This window comes from Mesocricetus auratus, unplaced genomic scaffold (assembly GCF_017639785.1).
Source record: "Mesocricetus auratus isolate SY011 unplaced genomic scaffold, BCM_Maur_2.0 Super-Scaffold_100054, whole genome shotgun sequence".
Lineage (NCBI taxonomy): Eukaryota > Metazoa > Chordata > Mammalia > Rodentia > Cricetidae > Mesocricetus > Mesocricetus auratus.
This window is the reverse complement of record NW_024429231.1, coordinates 3,039,921-3,060,983: the sequence shown is the minus strand read 5'-3', so window position 1 is coordinate 3,060,983 and position 21,063 is coordinate 3,039,921. Positions and strand designations below refer to the sequence as shown.

The 21,063-nt window shown below is 53.1% G+C and overlaps 1 protein-coding gene across 5 annotated transcripts in view; it reads left to right on the top strand.

Annotated features, from left to right (window-relative positions):
- Abcc8 (ATP binding cassette subfamily C member 8) overlaps nt 1-21,063 on the top strand; it is a 72,496-nt gene that overhangs the window by 39,388 nt on the left and 12,045 nt on the right. For 4 of the 5 annotated variants that reach the window (XR_005873330.1, XM_005084680.4, XM_040736094.1 and 1 more), the window contains exons 16-26: nt 208-313; nt 8,847-8,879; nt 11,536-11,574; nt 12,467-12,565; nt 13,510-13,594; nt 14,284-14,364; nt 15,800-15,937; nt 17,904-18,029; nt 18,918-19,017; nt 19,743-19,984; nt 20,072-20,238. Coding sequence is in view for 4 of the 5 variants with exons in the window: in XM_005084680.4 (XP_005084737.1) it covers nt 208-313; nt 8,847-8,879; nt 11,536-11,574; nt 12,467-12,565; nt 13,510-13,594; nt 14,284-14,364; nt 15,800-15,937; nt 17,904-18,029; nt 18,918-19,017; nt 19,743-19,984; nt 20,072-20,238 (1,216 nt within the window). In the remaining variant the exon portion in view is untranslated. The remainder of the gene's footprint in view (nt 1-207; nt 314-8,846; nt 8,880-11,535; nt 11,575-12,466; nt 12,566-13,509; nt 13,595-14,283; nt 14,365-15,799; nt 15,938-17,903; nt 18,030-18,917; nt 19,018-19,742; nt 19,985-20,071; nt 20,239-21,063) is intronic. The other variant, XM_040736092.1, reaches the window with a different exon arrangement.

Genomic DNA, 21,063 nt, shown 5'->3' with positions numbered 1-21,063 from the left:
AGCAGAAGCAGACAATGTGGGAAGTGGAAGCCAGAGAAGCCTGTCAACCCGGAAGGAAAATCTTGGGGGAAGAGGGCGTCTTAGGCATCCTGGGTGGGGGAGGGGGAGGGCCCAGGGCTGAGTGCACCTGTCCATCCGTTCTTCTGGGTGACAGCTGTTCAGACTCTACCCGGCTCCTCTCCCATCGTCTGCCCTCCATTGCCACAGGTCAGCTAACCATGATTGTGGGGCAGGTGGGCTGCGGCAAGTCCTCGCTCCTCCTCGCCACCCTGGGGGAGATGCAGAAGGTGTCGGGGGCCGTCTTCTGGAACAGGTAACGTTTGCCTCTCTCCCTCCAGCCGTTCCTCTCCGTGCAGGATGCTCCATTCATCTATGGGATGCCTCCGCGTCGAGTGGGCACTTAGTGAGAGCTGGTGTTTCTCTCAAATGTCGCCATTCGTGACCTTGCTATGTGAGGTGCCAGGTTCTTTGTATAGTTCTATGCGTGAATGATTTCCTGGGGTCCTTAAAATCAGCAGAGTAGTATCACCGTTTCTTATTTTATAAATAAGAGCTGTATTTGCCCTAATTCACACAACTAGCATGAGGCAGAGTGGAGATTCGAACTCAGTTCTTCTGACTCTTAAATCTCCTCCCTGCCAACTTTGGTTTCAGGTTTTTCATCAGAAAAGCAGACTGGGCCATTCTGGGTGTGTGTGTGTGTGTGTGGAGGGGCCAGAATAACCCAGCAAACACTGGTTCCCAAAGATCACCGTCTTAATTAAAGCGTCAGAGCCTTGGGCAGAGTCCTTTATGAATCTATTATTTGTACCCACCTGCTTCTGAAAGGCGGTGACGTCAGCTGCTGAAGAAGCGTATCAAGCTGGAGCAGGCAGAAACGCTGAGACAGGACGAGGGTGGGGCGGAGTTCAGAACCTGAGCAGGAGACAGCCGCAGCTGCCCCGCAAAGCCCTGTCATCGCTAAGGGCGCCCCAGTCTCCCAGCTGGGGTTCACAGCTCTTAATGGGGACTGAGGGCTGCAGCCAGTTCAACAGGAGGGCCATTTTGCCTTCCAGGCCTTTTTTTTATTTTTAAGGAAATTACCCAGGACGGCAGGTTTTGATAAGCCTGAGCATAGAGCTGGGCAGAGAGAAAGCCTTGGGAGATTGACTACAGGCTTCCCGCTCACTGCCTCTCATTCCAAACTGTCCCTGAACAGCCGAAACAAGTCTCCCTCCTTAGTGTGGCCGTGGGTGAGCAGGTGAGCCCTTTGGGTAATTCCCACAGGGGTTGGATTCTGTGTAGAGCAGAAGTGTCCCTCGCTCCATTCTCCATTCCACTGAGAGGTCCCACGAAGATCCCCGGGACACCCTGGAACTGAGATGAGTTAACTATGCTGGGTTTGGGTTAGGAGCCCTGGCCTGTTAGCGGTGTCAGTGACAAGGAGGCAGGAACTTCAGAGGGGAGCAGATGAAGCCAGTGTTTGTTGGTCCCTGCTGAGGGCCAGGCCCTTAGCAAGCATGTTCTCACCAAAGTCGTCCACCTCATGGCAGCCGCAACTGAGGCTCAGGGAGTTTGGCTCACTTCCTGTTGGCATTTACATCAGAGCATGACCTTAGGCTTGGCCACTGCGTCAGGATAGAGTGCCCTGGATCCTGTTTCCAGGGAATTATTCTCTAAATTTCATGTTAGAGGCTGCATGGGTCCAGTTTCTCTCCAAACCTTTTCTAGAAGGGATTGCGGCGTTCAAACCTGGAGCTGCCTCTGGGGTTCCCTGGCCTGTGTCCACACAGCTCGCAAGCGTCTGACCCTGGTTGCTGCCTTCCCCGCCTTCTTCTCTAGCCCACCCCACACATCATTACAGCAGCTCCTCTGACCACCGGGGACTCCACTGGCTCTGCCCCTACCTCTCCTAGATGCTCCAGGCTTGGGGTCTGGCTGCTGCTTCTGTCCCTTCGGAAGCCCTGCTCCAGCCACAGGGATGCAGGGAGCCTCTCCACGGTGCCTAAGGCTGACCTGGGTGTCTGTCAGTTCCCTCACCCTGAGAGGTAGATGCTGTCCTCCCGTTCAATAGATAAGAAACCAAAGTGAAGTAAGCTCCTCAGTTCTTGTCACGGCAGAAGTAGAATCTGCATCCAGGTGGGCCCTGAGCTCCCACTGTTTGCTGAAAGGGCGTGAGGGCTTCAGGAAGAAGTAACATCTCGTCTGATGACCCAAAAGTTAGCTGCCCCCTCCTTCGCTCGTGCTCTCTCTCTCTCTCTCTCTCTCTCTCTCTCTCTCTCTCTCTCTCTCTCTCTCTCTCTCTCTCTCTCACACACACACACACACACACACGCGCGCACGCTCTTCCTTGAGGCATGGAGAAACACCGAGGGGCCAAGGTTCTTGTTCCTTCAGAGTCTACCTTGCTCTCCTGCCTGGGCCAGTTTCCCCAGCATAACAGCTTAACCTGTAGCCATCCAGAGGTGCCTCTGAGAACCCATTCCTGGCTCTGTTCACCAGTACATGAGTATATTGATCCCACCTGTGATGCCAGACCCTGTGCCCAGCAACAGGAATGCAGTGACAGTTAAGACTTGCCTCCTGCTTGCAAGGGAAGGCAAGAAAATCAGTGTGACACCAGAGCATACAGAGAACAAGGAAGTCTGTGGTCCAAGAGCTCAGCCCACTGAGAAGCCCCTTGAAGATGAGTGTGGGCTCATCTAACGGAAAAGGCACGGGCAGAGAGGAAGGTATCCCAGGTGGGGTCGCTGCATGGGTAAAGGCCTGCTGATATTGAAGGGGATGCTCTGGGTGCCTGGAGCACTGAGTGTGTGGGATGCCGTGGCGAGAGAGACTGATGAGTGAGCCTCACATAGATTAGATGTACCCGGAATGAGAAATAACCCTGAGCTGAAAGATTGCAGAAGTGCCTGCTTCTGATAAAGGATGATGGAGTTAGGGAAGGGACCAGAGAGGAGGCCAGTTAGGAGCTCGTTACAGTGGCTGCAAAGAGTCTAAACTGACTCTGTGTCTTCTGCTATTTGTCCTACAAAAGGGTACCCATGTCTCCATCTGAGCACCTATATTAAGGCAAGAGCTAAGAATGGGAGTCGTATGTTGGATGCCTCTCATTCCTGGTAGGAGATCCGAACCCAAGATATTGGACCTTTGGTCTTCAGAGAGATGATGCACTTGCAAAGTGAGCCAAGAACAAAATAGATTTTGACCTAGAGGCCTCTCCTGATAATGCATGCCTACAGCCAGAGGCAAGGGCCAAGCCCTGGTGACCAGACAGCCAGAAAGGGTTCCGGGGACACAAGGCAGGAAGCTGGGAGAGTCGGGAGGGGCAGTGTCGAGAACGCTCTAGGGAGATGGTTGTTGGTACAACTGCTCATTTATTTCTGTGGCTGAGCAGGCAGGAGCAGATGCTCGGGGCCAAGCTGCCCAAGTTCAGATTTGATCTGTGTGTTTTGGAAAATTCCATAAGCGTTCTGTACCAGTTTCCCCTTTTAACCGGTGGGGTTGATGGGAGGATTAACCTAGCATGTAGCAAGAGCCCTATAAATATTATGATAAACATTATTCAGCCATGTGCCTCCTTGCCAAGAGCAAAATTCCCGTACTGTACCCCAGCCTTTCTCCCAGGAGAGACCATAGTGAGCTCCCAGGAGACAAGATCCACACTTTATTTTTCTCTCCAAACCCATAGTCACTTTAGTAAATGAAGTCATTTACAAATAAATGAACCAGGCAGGGACAGCTTGGGACAGTATTAATGTGTCTCTCTCCCAGAAGCCTTTGTCCACAATGCTCCCTAACGGGGGCTCCAGGCTTCCGCACCCACTTTGGGAAGGAGCCAGCCCTGTGACTGCACCTTGCACCCTGAGTGGTCATCTGTCTGTGTGGCTCTGGGCCCCTTAAGGTTCCAGTGCAGGATCTGGGGCGCTTCTCCATGTAATATAGGGGAGGGAAGTCTGGCCTTTGCCCTCAGGAGCTCCAGGAAGCTAGAGCTATGTAGAAGGAGCCCTGGGACGGGCACTGAGACTGCATCAGCCCAGCCATGTAAACGCTGGGGAGCTGTCCTGAGCAGACCTTGGTTCTGGGTCTCAGAGCCACGTGACTCCCACATGGTTCCTTTCATGAGTCATCAGCCTCTCCCTTGCTTCCTGGCTCAATGAACTGTCAACCTGGGAATTTGCAAACTCCCCGTGTAATCTCTAAGAAGAAAACGTGTTAATAAGAAGTCAATATTAGCAGATACACTCAGGTACAGTTTGTTTCCCAGGAAGTGAAAAGTAAGGTCATTAGTCCCTAGCATAACTTCTGATGTCCCCCAAAAGTCATCAGGAAGTAGGCCTAGGAAAGCGAAGGGTGGGGAGAAGGTTCCCACCCTGTGAGGAAGTACAAGTCTAGTTTCCCCGGGACTCCCTGCCAACCACCTCCCTACCACCCGCTGGGGCGCCACCTGTGGTCCATCCGTGTGTCCATCCGTGTGTCCGGCTATGCCCAACAAGGGCCCTCCGGGCTCTGGGCCTTCCTGAGAGCCTGCCTGCTGATTTGTGGTGTTCGGCTCAAAGCTGTCTGACTTCACCCTTGGCTGTACCAAGAGACTGGAGACTCAGGTGCCCCTGGTCTCCTGTAGGCGGCCAGTGGACTAGAAGCTTGAGAAGGACCCAGGCAGGCTTGGGGACCAGATGGCCTCTTTAGTTCTGACTGTGCCGCTCCCTCACCTTGGGCAGGTGACATCGCCTTCCTGGAACTCATTTTTCTCCCTTAAGGCAAGGAAAAAGACCCTGCCTCGCCTGATTCAGAGATCTGGCCTTGGCGCCAGCTGCACGGGGAGCCATGGGTGGAGGTAATATGCTTCAGGACAGTCACAGGCCTGCGGGAGGGAGGACAGTGGGCTGTGGAGGCTCCGTGAGTCTGAGCCCAATCCCACCTCAGTTCCCTCTCCCTTCTTACTCTGCCTGATCCTGAATGAATGCCGGGGCTGTTCTTTACTCTGCTCCACTGTAGTCAGAACATCAGAGACGATGGTTTAAGGGTAGTAAACAGATTGCTTGGGCTCATGGTTACAGCCCTTTGGATCTCTGTGAGCTTGAGGCCAGCCTGGTCTACATAGCCAGTTCCAGGTTAGTCAGGGCCATATAGTGAGTGAGACTCTGCCTTTAAAACAAGCAGACTCCATGGCCTTTGGTTCAGTTGATTCTGTGAGCCATAACATCATGGCCACTGGGAAGGGTGAAAGAGGAAGCAGCTTCATGAATGACAGGAAGTAAGGGGCAGCGGAGAAGACAGGAACCAGATAGCCAAGGTCCCACCCTAGTGATGTACTTCCTCCAGGTTGGTCCCACTTACGGTAGGTTCCTCGCAGCTTCTCCAACCTCCCCAAACAGTACGACCAAACGGGGACCAGCGTTCAGCACGGGAACCTGAGGGAGATATTTTATATCCAGAACACAATGCACATTGGGTACTTGATTACCCCAGTCCTTCATGCTCACCCCCAACACACACACACACACACACACACACACACGCACGCACACACGCACACACACATGTGCACGCACACACACACGTGCACGCACACACACACACACACCTGTGTGCTGTGCTGACGAAGCTCTCACACAGTGCAGGCTGTACCTTCTTCCCACTCAGTGGAAAGGAAATAGGGACTCCTCTGAGTAAAGGGGCTTCACACGTCACAGCCGTGGGTTCAAACCATAGGGCCATGTTCTTCCCACCTCTTCACTCTGCCTGTCTAGAAGATACCCGACCATTCCATCCTTCCGTATCTGTGACCCCATCCTTCCCATCCCTCAAGGTTCAGCTTATCTGGCTTCTATGAAACATTTCTTGCTTCTTCCTCTTCCAAATGACTCAAAAGTTACATTTTCTGCCAGGCCTGGTGGTGTGAGCGTGTGATCCCATTTGCTTGGTGGGTTAAGGGAGGAGGATGGAAAATTCAAGGCTCCTGAGTTCAGGTACCATCTGGGCGACTCAGCAAGACCTGGGGGAGGGGGGAGGCATAGTCCTTAGCTCAGTGTAATGCACTTACCTGGCATCATGAGGCCTGGATTCAACTCCTGATACTACATTTTGTAATTCCAAAGGAGGTTCGCTGAGGGCTGGAGGGATGGCTCAGCAATTAAGAGTGCCTGCCGCTCTTGCAGAGGACCGGAGTTCAGTTCCAAACACGCACATTGGGAGGCTCACAACTGTTCCAGGGGATCCTCTACCCTCTTCCTAGGTACCCCACACATGTACACAGACACACAAATACACATGATTAAGAATAAAAATGTAAATGTACCTTAAATTAGGAAAGAAGCACAACTATAAAGAAGATAAAAACATGTACCATCTCACCTCCCCAAGTTTCCTGCCTTGTTCATTTTGTACGTTTGTGTATCAACTTCCTCAAAATTCTGTAGTCCTTTGTCTGGTGTCTTGTAGCTCTCTGACTTCTGTCTGTCTGTCTGATTGACCCTTCAGACTGTGAGCCCTGCGTGGCAGGCGTTGTGCCTTGATGCAGCGTAGCATGTGAAGTGCAGGCAAGGAGAGGAGTGTCCCAGACAGAAGTCAGGCAGGAGCTTGCTCAGCAGTAGGAAGCCGGAGCTCCACCATCCCAGCACCCAGGAAGCTGACACGTGGGTCCTGGAGTCTGCTGGACAGCCACACCAGCTGCATCAATGAGCTCCAGCGTACGGTAGTCCCTGTCTGAAAAACAGGAAGTCACTCCCTGTGGATCTCTGGCCTCTAACTGCATGCGCCAGACATGTGCACATGTCTGCATGAACAAGTACATACGAAACACATGCATACACTCCAGCAGTCAGTGAGAGAACATGCTTGCCAAATGTACTGTTCTTTACTTTCTAGCTTAAAATATGTACACAAAGCCTTTGGTAAGGTTCCTGCTAGAAGCTTAGGGATACAACAGAAAGAGGAAGTGAACCCAGGTTAGTACCCCAGCTTCCCTTCTTTCTGACTCTGTCACAAGGAGCCCATTCTGCAGCCCTAAGCCTCAATGTGCTCATCTGTAAAATGGAGACAGGATGCGGTTGTAGGGTGAGACCAGAGTGTGGGCGCAAACTCCTCGGCACTGTGCATGGGAATGGCCACTAGCAAGAGCCCACCCCTCCCTCCCTCTTCCCCAATGATTAATACGCCTGCTAACAAGCTCCATTTGTTACAGATCCGTCATGTGCTAAGCACTGCGGGGGCTGGAAAAGATGCCTTTCCTGCTTCTAAATCCCACTGGGCACACCAGGCTCGCTCAGGCACTGATGGAGAGAAGGCAGTCCATTAGGAGGGCTAATTGAGCAGCCGAGATCAAGATGAACCAAGTCAGGGTTGAGTCACGACTAGAGGGGGTGTGCTGAGTCCTGGAGGATGCCACAGAGATGCAGTCCGCACCCTTTGCTGCTCTGCAGGAAATCTCCAGAGAGAAACTCATCTGTGGCCACAGAGCAGGGACTGTGAGCTCTGGTTTCTCTGTCCCATGTTAGTGATCGGTCTGTGAATGGTCCGTCAGAGCAGTCTGGCGGTTAGAGACATTAGGTTGCCTTAGGAGACTGGGCAGGGACCACAAAGCCCAAAGGAAAGGGCCAGGGACTGGTGACGACAAATGGGTCATGACCTCACTTGCTCCTGCCCCAGGCCTTTGTCATTTTCTGACTGTGTGACTTTGAACAAGTTGCTTAACCTCTCAGAGCCTAACTATGTCTGTAGTTGAGAAATCAAAGCACCCTCCATGTGGCTCTTTTGTACATAGAAAGTGATTGTTCTGGGGTTGGAAGCATGGCTTAGAAGTAAGGGCCCTGGCTGGTCTTGCAGGACCCACGTTCAGTTCCCAGCACCCACATGGCAGCTCACACCTGCCATATCTCACATCTGTAACTCCAGTTCTAGGGGTACAGCACCCTCTTCTGACCTCTGGGGTTAGCGGGTATGCACAGGGTAAACAGACTTACACCCCGGCTAAATACCCATATAAGTAAACAAATAAGTGACCATTCAATTACAGTTCTTACCAGTACTTTTAAAAAGCTCGATACACAAAGGCTGTCTTCAGCATTAGTAAAATAAGGTAACTGTGTGGTAGTGCAGGCTACAGCCCCAGCATCTGGTGGGAGCAGGCGCATCAGGAGTTCAAGGCCGTCTTTGGCTACAGAGCAAACTTGCCGTCAGTCTGAGCTGTGTGAGGCCCTGTCTGGAAGCACTCCTAACTTAGTGATTGTCATCATGGATGAACGAGACTACAGAGAAGGTTGTTTTCTCACATGTGTAAGCCACCGTGCACATTTCACTGGTGGACGATGTTTCTGGAAGGTTGAGAGGTGTTGAGCTGGGACAGGAGAAAGACCACAGAAAAATGTGGCCTCAAGATCCAGATCACTGTTTTCCAAAGTTGCCTCTTACTGTGAGAGGATTCGCCTCCTGCACTGACAGATTCAAGAAAACCTCGGGTCTAAACCACCTGCCGTGAACACAGACGGTTTCTACTTTTTACAAACAGTTGCTCCAATTGTTTCCGATCTGCTGTCAGATTCTGCAGTTTGAGAAGCGCCGTGTGTGCTGGTGTCTGGGGCAAAGTCACATTCCCTCCCTGAGCTCAGTTGTTCTGGGTATAAAACCACTGTGGTGCCCAGCCAGCCTCGTGGCCGCCCCAGGTCAATGCCAGGAGCAGCAGCTGAGCCTGTGCTGTTTGGGGGGTACTCGGCCAAGTGCAGAGACTGAGAGGAGTCAGTTCTGCACCCAGGAGACCAGCTGGGCCCTGGGAAGGGCGGGAGGCATAGGAACTGCTTCTCCATGAAGCTCCAGCGCGATGAAAGGCAGCGGGAAGTAATTGGTGTTCATCTTTCTTTTTGGCCCAGCAACCTTCCGGACAGCGAGGGAGAGGACCCCAGGTACTGCTTCCGGACGGGGTTGGCATGGGTGGGGTGGTGGGGCCTGTGGGTGAGGATGCTGAGTGAGCATCTAAGGGTTTGTGGTGGCATGTTCTCAGTCATGAGGCTAAGGCTTTGTGGTGGCATGTTCTCAGTCATGAGGCTAAGGCGAGCAGTCTCAATGGAGGCAACGCATGGTTTGCAGAGAGGAGGAAAGAGTCTCAGACGTGACCGTGTTGTGTGCCCATCTCAAGGGTCATGGCACATACACAGGCATCCGCCACCTGTGGTATTATGATTCCATGATGAGAGGAGCATGGTGGTGCACGCCTTTATCCCAGCACTCGGGAGGCAGATATAGGCAGATTGCGGTAAGTTCAGGGCCAGCTTGCTCTACACACTGAATTCCAGGCCAGCCAGGGCTACCTGGGGAGAACCAGTCTCTGAAACAAACAGCAACCAAAAACCAATCATAATGATTGTCACTGAGGTCAATAGAACAATTTCTTATAGAAAAAGATAATTGTCCAAGCTGAAGATGTAGCTCAGTTGGTAGAGTGCTTGCCTAGCACAAAGTCCTAGGTTCAGTCCCAGGATCCACATAAACCAGGTATGGTTTTGCATACCTGTGGTCATATTGGTTAGGATATAGAGACAAGAGGATCAGAAGCTCAAGATCGTCTACATAGGGAATTGGAGTCCAGCCTGGGTTACATAAGTCCCTACTGCCAAAAGACAGACAGACAGACAGACAGATATGTTGTAGGTGAGTGTTTGCCAGGGGCCAGAGAGAAAGAGAGGAAAGGGGGTGTAGCTACTGATCACACGAGGTTGGTTTGGGGGCGACCATGTTCTGGAAGTAGCAGTACTGGCTGTGTAACCTTGTGAATAAACCAAAAGCCACCAAATTAATGTCAGGAACCAGGGCTGGTGGCGCACCTGTAATCCCAGCACCAAATTAATGTCAGGAACCAGGGCTGGTGGCGCACCTGTAATCCCAGCACCAAATTAATGTCAGGAACCAGGGCTGGTGGCGCACCTGTAATCCCAGCACCAAATTAATGTCAGGAACCAGGGCTGGTGGCGCACCTGTAATCCCAGCACCAAATTAATGTCAGGAACCAGGGCTGGTGGCGCACCTGTAATCCCAGCACCAAATTAATGTCAGGAACCAGGGCTGGTGGCGCACCTGTAATCCCAGCACCAAATTAATGTCAGGAACCAGGGCTGGTGGCGCACCTGTAATCCCAGCACCAAATTAATGTCAGGAACCAGGGCTGGTGGCGCACCTGTAATCCCAGCACCAAATTAATGTCAGGAACCAGGGCTGGTGGCGCACCTGTAATCCCAGCACCAAATTAATGTCAGGAACCAGGGCTGGTGGCGCACCTGTAATCCCAGCACCAAATTAATGTCAGGAACCAGGGCTGGTGGCGCACCTGTAATCCCAGCACCAAATTAATGTCAGGAACCAGGGCTGGTGGCGCACCTGTAATCCCAGCACCAAATTAATGTCAGGAACCAGGGCTGGTGGCGCACCTGTAATCCCAGCACCAAATTAATGTCAGGAACCAGGGCTGGTGGCACACCTGTAATCCCAGCACCTAGGAGGTGTAGGCAGAAGGATCAGGAGTTCAAGGCCAGCCCAGAACACAAGAACACCTGCCTTTAATTTAACAAAAGTGTAGTAGGAAGCTAATAATTGGAAAACTATTTCTTGAAAGGCTCCAGGGATATGAGAAAAACCAAACCTTGCCCATAAGTGTCCCTCCGCTACATAGAAAGTTCAGTCTTATTAAATATGGTCAATGAAAGTCTAAAAATCCCCCAAAGAAACGGATGGGTGACAGTGAGACAGTGTGCCTTCCCTCCTTCCCTGAGAACACAGGAGAAGCCTGGAAGCTGTGGGCCAGGCTGACAAGGCTGATCCTCTGTGGTGCAGCTCACCAGTCAACTGAGACATCGCCCCCCCCCAGCCTCAGAGACACCCACCTCCCCTCTGCCACTTCCCGCCTTGTCTGCCGCTTTGTCCCCAGTGTGGACAGCCCAGCCTCCCAAACCATAGTGACTCCAGCCAAAACCCAGATGTGGCATGTGAAAGTCCAGATGTGTCCAATGAGAACAAATTAACAGAGTTGACACTGGGGCTGTTTGGAGCAGGCCAGAGTCGGCCAGCACCAGAGCCCATGTGACTCCTGGGCTGGCTCCCCCATTCTAAGACTCTCCTGGTGTGCCATGGGTGGGGGGGGGCTGCAGTTCATGCTTGGAACTTCTCTCTCGGCTTCCCAGCCGCCGGTGACCACCCACATGGTCCACTATCCCCTGCCTGGTCCAAGCTGTTAGCCTGTGGCCTTGGCTTGCTCATTCGAGCCTTGTTTCAAGGCTGAGGCTGCAGAGTCCTTCGGGCTACTCCTCTGACCCAGGAAGTTTCCCTGCACGGAGCCTTTCCCCAGATTCTCCCCCTTAAATGAACCAAGGACTGGGCCTCTTCACACACCCACACGGTCAGGCAGTGAGGCTCACCAGGCTCCCCACATACAAAATAGACCCTCATCCGTGGCTGCAGGTGGAGTTTGAAGGATCCAGAAATCTCCAAGGGGGCCCAGTCCATGATGGGGGGTACAGAGGGGCCCAGTCCATGATGGGGGCACTGACCTGTGTCTTTCCCCCTCTGCAGCAGCCCAGAGCGGGAGACAGCAGCTGGCTCGGATATCAGGTACCAGTGCTGAGCGTTCCTGCCTGACTGGCGGGCTTCCTCAAAGGGGTCCAGGAGCTGCGGAACCTTTGTGCTCTGGGAGGCTGTGGGTCCAGGAAGAGCTCTGTGCTCCGCTGTAGTCTGGGAGTTGCCATACCTCTGTAGATGACATGTGTTCATTCTCCACAGCTCCTGGGGTGAGGGGTGGAAAGTGGGACTTTGGAAACTACAGCCGGTTGGGTGTGATCACCTCGGCTCTGGTTCTGTAATAATGTCCTCTGTGTAGTATCCAGCGGCTGCTGAGAGAGCAGGGAGCTGGGTAACGGATTGCTTGGTTTGGTGACACCTGGGGATCCTCCCTGTCTTGGTGTTGAGATGGGGCTGGTGAGGACTAACACAGAGGAAGAAAGTCCTGTCTGTAGCCACCTGAGGCTTGGGCTCTAGGGCTTAGGCCAGGCCTCAGAACACTGCTTGGTGTCCAGAGGCAGCCATGCCAGCAGAGCTTCTGTTGGGTCTCCTCAGACCTGGGAGATTTTCCTCTAAAGCCTATGTCACAGGGGCCTCCCCCATTATCCTTTCTAGTGAGCCTGTGTCTCCTCATATACCCATGTGGCCACACAGGGAGGTCCCCACGCCTGGCTGCACCCAGACCCTGGTGTGTGGCTGTCGGTTGGGTTCCTGTGATTAGAGGCGCAGAGAGGGGATGGGGGAACTAGAGGTCTTTTTGGAGGACTGAGACCATCAGGAAGAGCGTGGCTTACGTTACACAGCCCATCACAGATTCCTATCTCATGACCTGGTCATCGCAGTCCGTTTGCCCCCTTGCCCCAGTCTAAGCCATTGGTTGGCCTGGCAATTGCTCTAGAATGAGCCCTCGGGGAAGAGCCTCACCCTCACCACCAGTTTGTTCCAGGAGCAGAGGCCCCGTGGCCTACGCATCTCAGAAACCATGGCTGCTAAACGCCACCGTGGAAGAGAACATCACCTTCGAGAGTCCCTTCAATAAGCAGCGGTAACAGCCTCTGGGAGAGAGAGAGAGACTGTGGAGGGGTGGGTGTGGTCCCACAGAGTCCAGCCAGCACCACCTAGTCCATCTGGGGAGCACCCGGATGTGCCTGGCTTCCAGCAGTCCCTTCTCGTGGGTGAGAGGAGGCAGAAGGCATGGCTGCCTTGTCTAGCTAGGGCAGGAGCGGGGCTGAGCTGTAGGCATGGTTAATCTTCAGTTCCCCACTGTTGGGTTCAGTGTCACACACGCACACAAGGCACCCCACAGCACTCCTTGATGACAGCCATCGCCAGCATCCACCAATCTCTTAGCAGTTGCCTCGGAAGGGCGCCAGGTGCTTCATACGTGTGCTTGTACCCGACACAGTAATACTCCCATGCCCATCTTGTGGGTGAGGGAAGCAGGGTCCTGGAGCTTAAGTAACTTACCAAGGCCAGCCAGTAAATTACTGAAATTAGTCTCAAATCCAAAGCTGCCTAAGGACGTGTGTCACCGAAAAGCTCTCAAGTCTCCATGGATGCTGGCTGGCACCTGCGTAAGCTAAGAGCAGGCCAGAAAAGGATAAGAAGAGCAGGCTAGGCAAATATTTGATCAGCCATCATCATTACCACCTCCAAATAATCAGCAGTGGTTTTCCCAGATGGTGCCCCAGCATGGGCTCTGGCTGCAGCGTTCCCACTGCTCAGGGACCATAAACCCCCTCTCTTCCCCCACTCAGCCTGTTTGCTCCCACACAATTTCATCCTTCAAATATTTAACTTGCCCCAGGCTATGTGAGCGCTGACCTTAGCTGTTTCATGCTCTCCTGGTGTTTGCTTGCACCAGGCAGGAAGCGCATTAAAGTCATCACTCACTGGGGTCCAGCAGCCCACAGACTAATGACCATACAAGGACTGAGGCCCCATTCTGACCAGGCCAGTCATATGACACCCCCCATCCTTACTCTCCAGGTACAAGATGGTCATCGAAGCCTGCTCCCTGCAGCCGGACATAGACATCCTGCCCCACGGAGACCAGACTCAGATTGGGGAACGGGTTAGTGGCAGCCCCCACCCTGCTCCCTACCCATGTTCCCACTGTGCCTTGAGGTCCTTCGTAGGAAGATTGAGTAATGGAATTGGACAAAGGAAAGAGTTGAAGAGCTTCAAGTGGTTTGACATTGTGACAGCCATTGTCCTGTATTGTGTGACTTCTCCTGGGGAGACAAAGAAATCTGGGTTCACACCAGATAGGGCACCAACAACATCCACGTCTCTCTTAGTGAACCCATGAGTCTGTTGGGGTTAACTAAGGAAGTATGAGTGACTTGAGGGCAGCTGCGTCGCCCAAAGCCCCCTCCAGCATGGGTAATAAGTCAGAAAAGCTGCCTCCCTGCAGCAGCCTGCACAGCTGACTGCAGTGTGGACAGCTGGGCCTCTCCTCTGCAGCCATTGCTTCTGCTCTTTTAACTATGGATCTTGTAAGTTTCAGGAGCTTTCCAAACCTTGTGAGTTTTCCTTACCTCATGAATACCATACGGTTCCTTAGCTCCCTGAGTCTTATAAGTCTCCTTTCTGCATCCAGGAGAGAAAGTTTCAGTTTGGAGGAATATTTGCACAGCACCCTGGCTGATGGGAGAGGTCAGCCATCCCAATCTGGGGGTGACTCCATCTCCTCATAGAGCCCCAAGTGCACAGGGAGAGCCTAAAGGGCTGAGGGCATGACCTCCTCTCCTCTGACGACAGGGCATCAACCTGTCTGGTGGTCAGCGTCAGCGTATCAGTGTGGCCAGAGCCCTCTACCAGCAGACCAATGTCGTCTTCTTGGTGAGTGTCTCAGCTGAAGCTTCCCTTGGGCCCTCGCCTCTGGCTGCGCGGTTCCCTGACCAGCATCGTCATCAACAGCAACCACCTCCCTAACCAGGAACAAGTCTCTCTGCTAGAGACGCTGCCTTTATCTCACTTACAGAGAAACGGAGGCAGGCAAGAACAGTGCTGATAACCCAAGGTGACACTGAGCCTTCCAGTCACCTTGAGAGGAGGGACTGCCTCTCTAAAGGACACAAGGGCAGCCCCAGCTGTCAGGGTACACACACACGGGATGTGGGACACTACTTCCCAGTGTGTGCTCGGATCAGACACTGCTAATAATTACTGAGCTGTTTCTCTAGGGATCCCAAGTTGGCCTCAAAACCTTCTCAACACCGCACTGTAGCCATCAAACGTGAGATAAAACCTGCCCACCTCGTGACAAGCTCTGTGTCATGTGCTGTGGTTGATATTGAAGAATCTTAAGACCCAGCCCTTGACCTTGAAGATTTGAAGTTTGATCAGAGAAACAGACTCATGTATATGTAGGACATATAGCCGGTTCAAAGCTAATCCGTGTAGCCCAGACCGTGAGACACTGTGATGGCCAGAGTGATCATGGAGGGCTTCCTGGAAGAGAGCCTTGAAGAGTCAATTAAACAAAAGGGAAACAGGGCGTTTAGACAAAGACTCAGCATACGCAACCTCAGCTCTCTGATCCTGGCTTGATTCTGTCCCCTGGCCCCTCAACACACACAGCTTCCCTCATCGACCCGACACACTCTCGGCAATTTATGAAGTTCTAGGTCATCCCGGGAATCCACCTGCTACTTAAACAACTGTGGCTAAGAGTCCAGTGGCTGCTTTCCTGCATTCGTTGAGCTCATGGGTAACAGACACAGGCTCAGGGTGTGAGCTCCTGGGGGCCTTGCAGGCAGGGGCGTATAGATTATCAGGTCTGGCTTTGCACAGGGCTGTCCCTGGGACAGAGAGGATAGACACAGGAGATGACCAGGGCTGACACAGAAGGGCTCGTGCTCGGGTGAGCGGTGGGTGGAAACAGTTCACCACACAGAAGGCAGGGCCTCTGTCACAGAAGGAGCAGCTCAGGCAAAGGCTGGGATGACAGGCCCACTGGCAACCTGGAATGGAGGGAGCTTGGGAAGGACAGGTGAGAATGAGACTCAAACCAGAGGCCAAGGACTGGAGAGGCCTGGGCACTATGCTGCGGAGTTCGGGCCGCAGAGGAGATGGGTAGCCATGGGTGGGCTCGGGGGACCAGAAGTGAATTGATAACGTCTGTTTGAGGGTGGTAAGTTAGACATTTGAGTCCCAGAGAAGTTAGGTAGGTGGTCCAAGGCCACAAAGCTAACTGGTGTCAGTACCTCAGTCGGCTTCAGGAGAAGTCTGGAGACTTCTCCTCCCTCCACCCATGCCCCATTGTCTCTCTCAGGATGACCCCTTCTCAGCTTTGGATGTCCATCTGAGTGACCACCTGATGCAGGCCGGCATCCTTGAGCTGCTCCGGGATGACAAGAGGACAGTGGTCCTGGTGACCCACAAGCTACAGTATCTGCCTCATGCAGACTGGGTAGGAACCACAGGGGACAGGTTGGGAGCGGGGTGTGCGTGGGTATGTGTTGTGTGTGTGTTGTGTGTGTATGTGTGTGGTGTGTGTGTGTGTGTGTGTGTGTGTGTGTGTGTGTTGTGTGTAGCATGTGTGTGTGTGTGTGTGTGTGTGTGTGTGTCTGTGTGTGTGTGTGTGTGTGTGTGTGTGTGTCTGTGTGTAGCATATGTGTGGTGTGTAGTGTGTGTGTGTGTGTCTGTGTGTGGTGTGTGTGTGTGGTGTGTGGTGTGTGTGTGTGGGTCTGTGTGTGGTGTGTGTGTGTGTGTGTGGTGTGTGTGTGTGGTGTATGTGTGTCTGTGTCTGTGTGGGGGGGGTGTGTGTCTGTGTGTGGTGTGTGTGTGTGGTGTGTGGTGTGTGTGTGTGTGGTGTGTGTGTGTGGTGTATGTGTGTCTGTGTCTGTGTGTGTGTGGGTCTGTGTGTGGTGTGTGTGTGTGTGTGTGTGTGTGTGTGGTGTATGTGTGTCTGTGTCTGTGTGTGTGTGGGTCTGTGTGTGGTATGTGTGTGTGTGGTGTATGTGTGTCTGTGTGTATGTGTGGGGTGTGTGTCTGTGTGTGGTGTGTGTTGTGGTGTGGTGTGTGTGTCTGTGTGGTGTGTGTATGTATGTGTCTGTGTGTAGCATGTGTGTGGTGTGTGTGTATGTATGTGTCTGTGTAGCATGTGTGTGTGTGTGTGTCTGTGTGGTGTGTGTATGTATGTGTCTGTGTAGCATGTGTGTGTGTGTGTGTCTGTGTGGTGTGTGTATGTATGTGTCTGTGTGTAGCATGTGTGTGGTGTGTGTGTATGTATGTGTCTGTGTGTAGCATGTGTGTGGTGTGTGTGTATGTATGTGTCTGTGTAGCATGTGTGTGGTGTGTGTGTATGTATGTGTCTGTGTAGCATGTGTGTGTGTGTGTGTCTGTGTGGTGTGTGTATGTATGTGTCTGTGTAGCATGTGTGTGGTGTGGCTGTGAGTGTGTGATCTTCAAAGAATCAGTCATACGACCCCGCAGCAATGGCTGATGGCCACAGACACCAGCGTTAGGTGGTATTGAGCAGGCTAGGAAACACTTACAGTCCAGAGTCTTGGTGTCACTGGGGTCCCTGCCTGGCTTGCTTCCTTTCCGGTGCACCCTACGCTAGCCTTGCCCAAACAGCTTCCCTGGCTGTGGGTGCTCCCGCTTAGATGAGAGCTGACTCCCCAGGCCACCGGCCTTCAGGGAGGAGCCTCAGCGAGATGCAGGTGACAGCAGTCCTGCAGACAACACTCGCACAGATGGTGGTGGTGTGGACCCCGTGCTGACTAGCCCAACCCGTTCTTCAGTAGGTAGGACATAGTTACTCTCCATCTCACTGGGAATCACTTAATGCTAAGATAAAGATAATGGACCACCTGCCTGCTCCTATATCAAAATTTCCCTGGACAGAAGCCACAATCTGAGACCCTGTCTGAGCTTCAAGTCTGAGCCGAATAGGCCCGTTAATTAATTTCTCTCAAAATAAACCTTCCTTGTGGAGTGAGAGTATTCTCTGGTATAAAAAAGACCAAAAAAAAAAAATCTGAAAGCTATTAAGACCAGTTAAACTGCTTCAGAAGGCAGCGTGGCTGTAGTCGAGAATGACCCTGAGTCCAGTAAGGCAGACATGGAGGTGCCTGTGTGCAGGGCCCAGGGTGGGGTGGGCGCCAGTTAAGCTGGCACTACATGGTGGTGTCACTGGGTGCTTCAGAGTTTGCTGGGCTCCAAAGGGGCACGGCCACACCCTCTCAAATTAACAAGCATGTTACCACAACTGACAGAACCTGGCATTGGGGGCAGCTCTGCAAAGGCACCCACTGAGAATGATGTCGCCGAGGGTGGGTTACCAGACCTCACAGTGCAGCAGGTCAAGTGGCCATCCTTCTGTCTCAGGCTTCCCTAAGCTAGCCAAACCTGTTCTGTGGCTGCCTTGACAGATCATTGCCATGAAGGATGGGACCATTCAGAGGGAAGGGACGCTCAAGGACTTCCAGAGGTCCGAGTGCCAGCTCTTTGAGCACTGGAAGACCCTCATGAACCGGCAGGACCAAGAGCTGGAGAAGGTGAGGGTACGGGGACCAGGCAGCCGTCCCTGGACAGAAGGTTCTACTAGGATCTGGAATCACCAGGCCTGCCTGTCCTCACCACTCCCAGGAAGTCTCCGAAAGGACAGATGTAGGGTTGTCTTGAACTTGCTCTACCAGGGGCAGAGCTGGCACCTGAGCAGGGACCCAGGACAGAGTCAGGTGCACACAGACGTTCAGATACCATTTAGCTGGAAGGCTCTAGAGAAGCAGCTCAAACTAGCTAACAAAGGGAAAGGGGGCAGGGATGGTAAGGAATTGTTGGTTCACAAAACCAGAAAGTCCCAGGGGAGTTGTGGCTTCATCTGTCACTGAGTCACCACCAGGATTCTGTTTCTGTCTGTCTCTTTGCTCCACCACTCTCAAATGAGCCCCCAGAGCTGTTCAGCAGCCCTGGGCTTTCCTTCTGCAACCAGAGAGTACTTCTCCCTTGACCGGCAGAGTGTTCTCGTTCATCAGTCGGGTTCACCCCGATTGAATTGTTACAGCCAGGATGGAAGGATGTGAGGGTTAGCCAGACCATGCTCACGTGCCCACCTGAGTTGCTTGCATCTCAGAGACCAGGAACGGGAGAACCAGGTGTGGTGGTGCACACCTGTGATCCTAGACGGGGAGCGTGGGGGGCTGAGGCAGGGGCATGGAGAGCTCAAGGCTGGCCTTCGCTTCCTAGACTTCCTCACACGCACCTCTTCAATAGTGGGACTCTGTTACTTGATAAAGACTAATCTGGCGAGATGAGCACGTGCCCGTGCGTACCCCTCCCAGGGTAGAGACCACCTGTAAGCCAGCCAGCCCTGGGGTAGTTGCCCCGGCCTCTCCTCCCCACAAGCACTCCCTGAAGCCAGGCCGAGCTCCATCTGTTTTCAGGAGACAGTCATGGAGAGGAAAGCCTCAGAGCCATCTCAGGGCCTGCCCCGTGCCATGTCCTCCAGAGACGGCCTTCTGCTGGATGAGGAAGAGGAGGAAGGTATGGACCACCAGCCTGGGAGTGCAGCTAACACCCATGATGAGCTAGTTCTTTCTCTTATTGCTATCTCAAAATGCCTGACAAGAAGCCACCTTGGTGAAAGTTTGTCGGGGCTTGCAGGTCTAGGGGTATAGTCTGTCGGGGCAGGAAAGGCACAGTGACAGGGGTGTGGCTGATGGTCACAGTGTGTCCACAGTCAGGAAGCAGAGAGTCATGAATGCCCAGCTCTCTTTCTCTCTCTCTCTCTCTCTCTCTTTTTTTTTTTTTTTTTTTTTTTTGGTTTTACGAGACAAGGTTTCTCTGTATTGTTTTGGAGGTTGTCGGTCCAGCCTGGCCTCGAACTCACAGAGATCCGCCTGCCTCTGCCTCCCGAGTGCTGGGATTAAAGGCGTGTGCCACCACCGCCCAGCCTCTTTCTCTTTTTTATTCAGTTTAGGCCCACAGCTCGTGGAATGGCACCGCCCATGACGGGCAGGTCTTCCAACTAACCTATTGCAGACAGCCCTCTCAGATTCTTAGAGATGGCTCCAGAGGACTGTATTAGCCATCAGACACAGAGAGCTAAGGCCCAGAGTTCTGGGCATGGTCAGCTAGTGTGGTTTGATTAAGCTTCTTTCTTTTCTGTGTATGCTTTCCTATCTATAAGTGGGAATAAGATGTCCCCTGGTTCACCTTCAGAGGGTTATGATCTATGAAGCTACAGGGTGGGTTCTTGCGACCTACAGAGGAGGCAGCCGAAAGCGAGGAAGATGACAACTTATCTTCAGTGCTGCATCAGCGAGCTAAGATCCCCTGGCGAGCCTGCACTAAGTATCTGTCCTCTGCTGGCATTCTGCTCCTGTCCCTGCTTGTCTTCTCCCAGCTGCTCAAGCACATGGTCTTGGTGGCCATTGATTATTGGCTGGCCAAGTGGACGGACAGTGCCCTGGTCCTGAGCCCCGCTGCCAGGAACTGTTCGCTCAGCCAGGTATGACCGCAGCCAGCGGGGCCGGCAGAGAGGAGGGGCGCTGAGCCCACCCACAGCCCCAGGCGCTCTTATTCTCTCCCTGCTTAGGAATGTGACCTGGACCAGTCTGTCTATGCCATGGTATTCACCTTGCTCTGCAGCCTGGGTATCGTGCTGTGCCTGGTCACCTCTGTCACTGTGGAGTGGACGGGACTGAAGGTGGCCAAGAGGCTACACCGCAGCCTGCTCAACCGCATCATCCTGGCCCCCATGAGGTACCCCAGACCCGACCGTGCCAGGGCGGGTCACTATGCTTTGAGTCCCAAATGCCCCATCTATAAGATAAGCACAGATGACCTCTGTCTCAGGCTTGGCGGGAGGGGCGACTCAAGTCAGCGTGTGTAGACGTGTCCTTATGCAAGAAGCAGACCGTGTGAGTATCCACACGTCATCCGACGGTCACATCAGCCTTCAACATGAGCAACTGCAGGCTTCGGGGAAAGGTTAAGTCCCTTCCCTCGGTGGTATAATCTGTGTGTTTCAGCCCACAAGCTCTGCCCGCCCCCTCCACGCCCAGAGCCTGCATTTTCTGGCACTGAGAGCAAGATTAGCTGTCCGACATGCCCTAATGAGATGGAGCAGAACCCTAAAAGTGCCAGGTGTCCAGAAGCCAGAGCATCACACCCCATCAGCTGGCCAGGCTGATTTGGAACACGCAGGCGTACTGGTTACCTGGTCTCATGGCTTCCGGACCCTACTCCATAGCTGCTCCCTGGCCACACTTGTACCTCCAGCTTTGTTGTCTCTCTGTGGCCTGTGGACATGGTGGCCTCACTGACCTACCCTCTGTTTGCCCCCAATCTGAAGTTCAGAAGCTCTCTGGTTGGGCTGGGCCAACTCCAGGTCATAGCCAGAGTGCTGACAGCCAGCCTAGCCTCTCACTGTCAGCCAGCTGACAGGCTGTCCCCAGGGACCTGTTCTCCTGGGAGAGGACTCAGTGTCCCAAGGGAGCAGTTGCCAAATGAGTCAGGCCGAGGAGGTTATCAGTGATCACCTGTGAGGGAGGGAGGCTAAATGGAAGCTAACACCTTTTTGAGTAG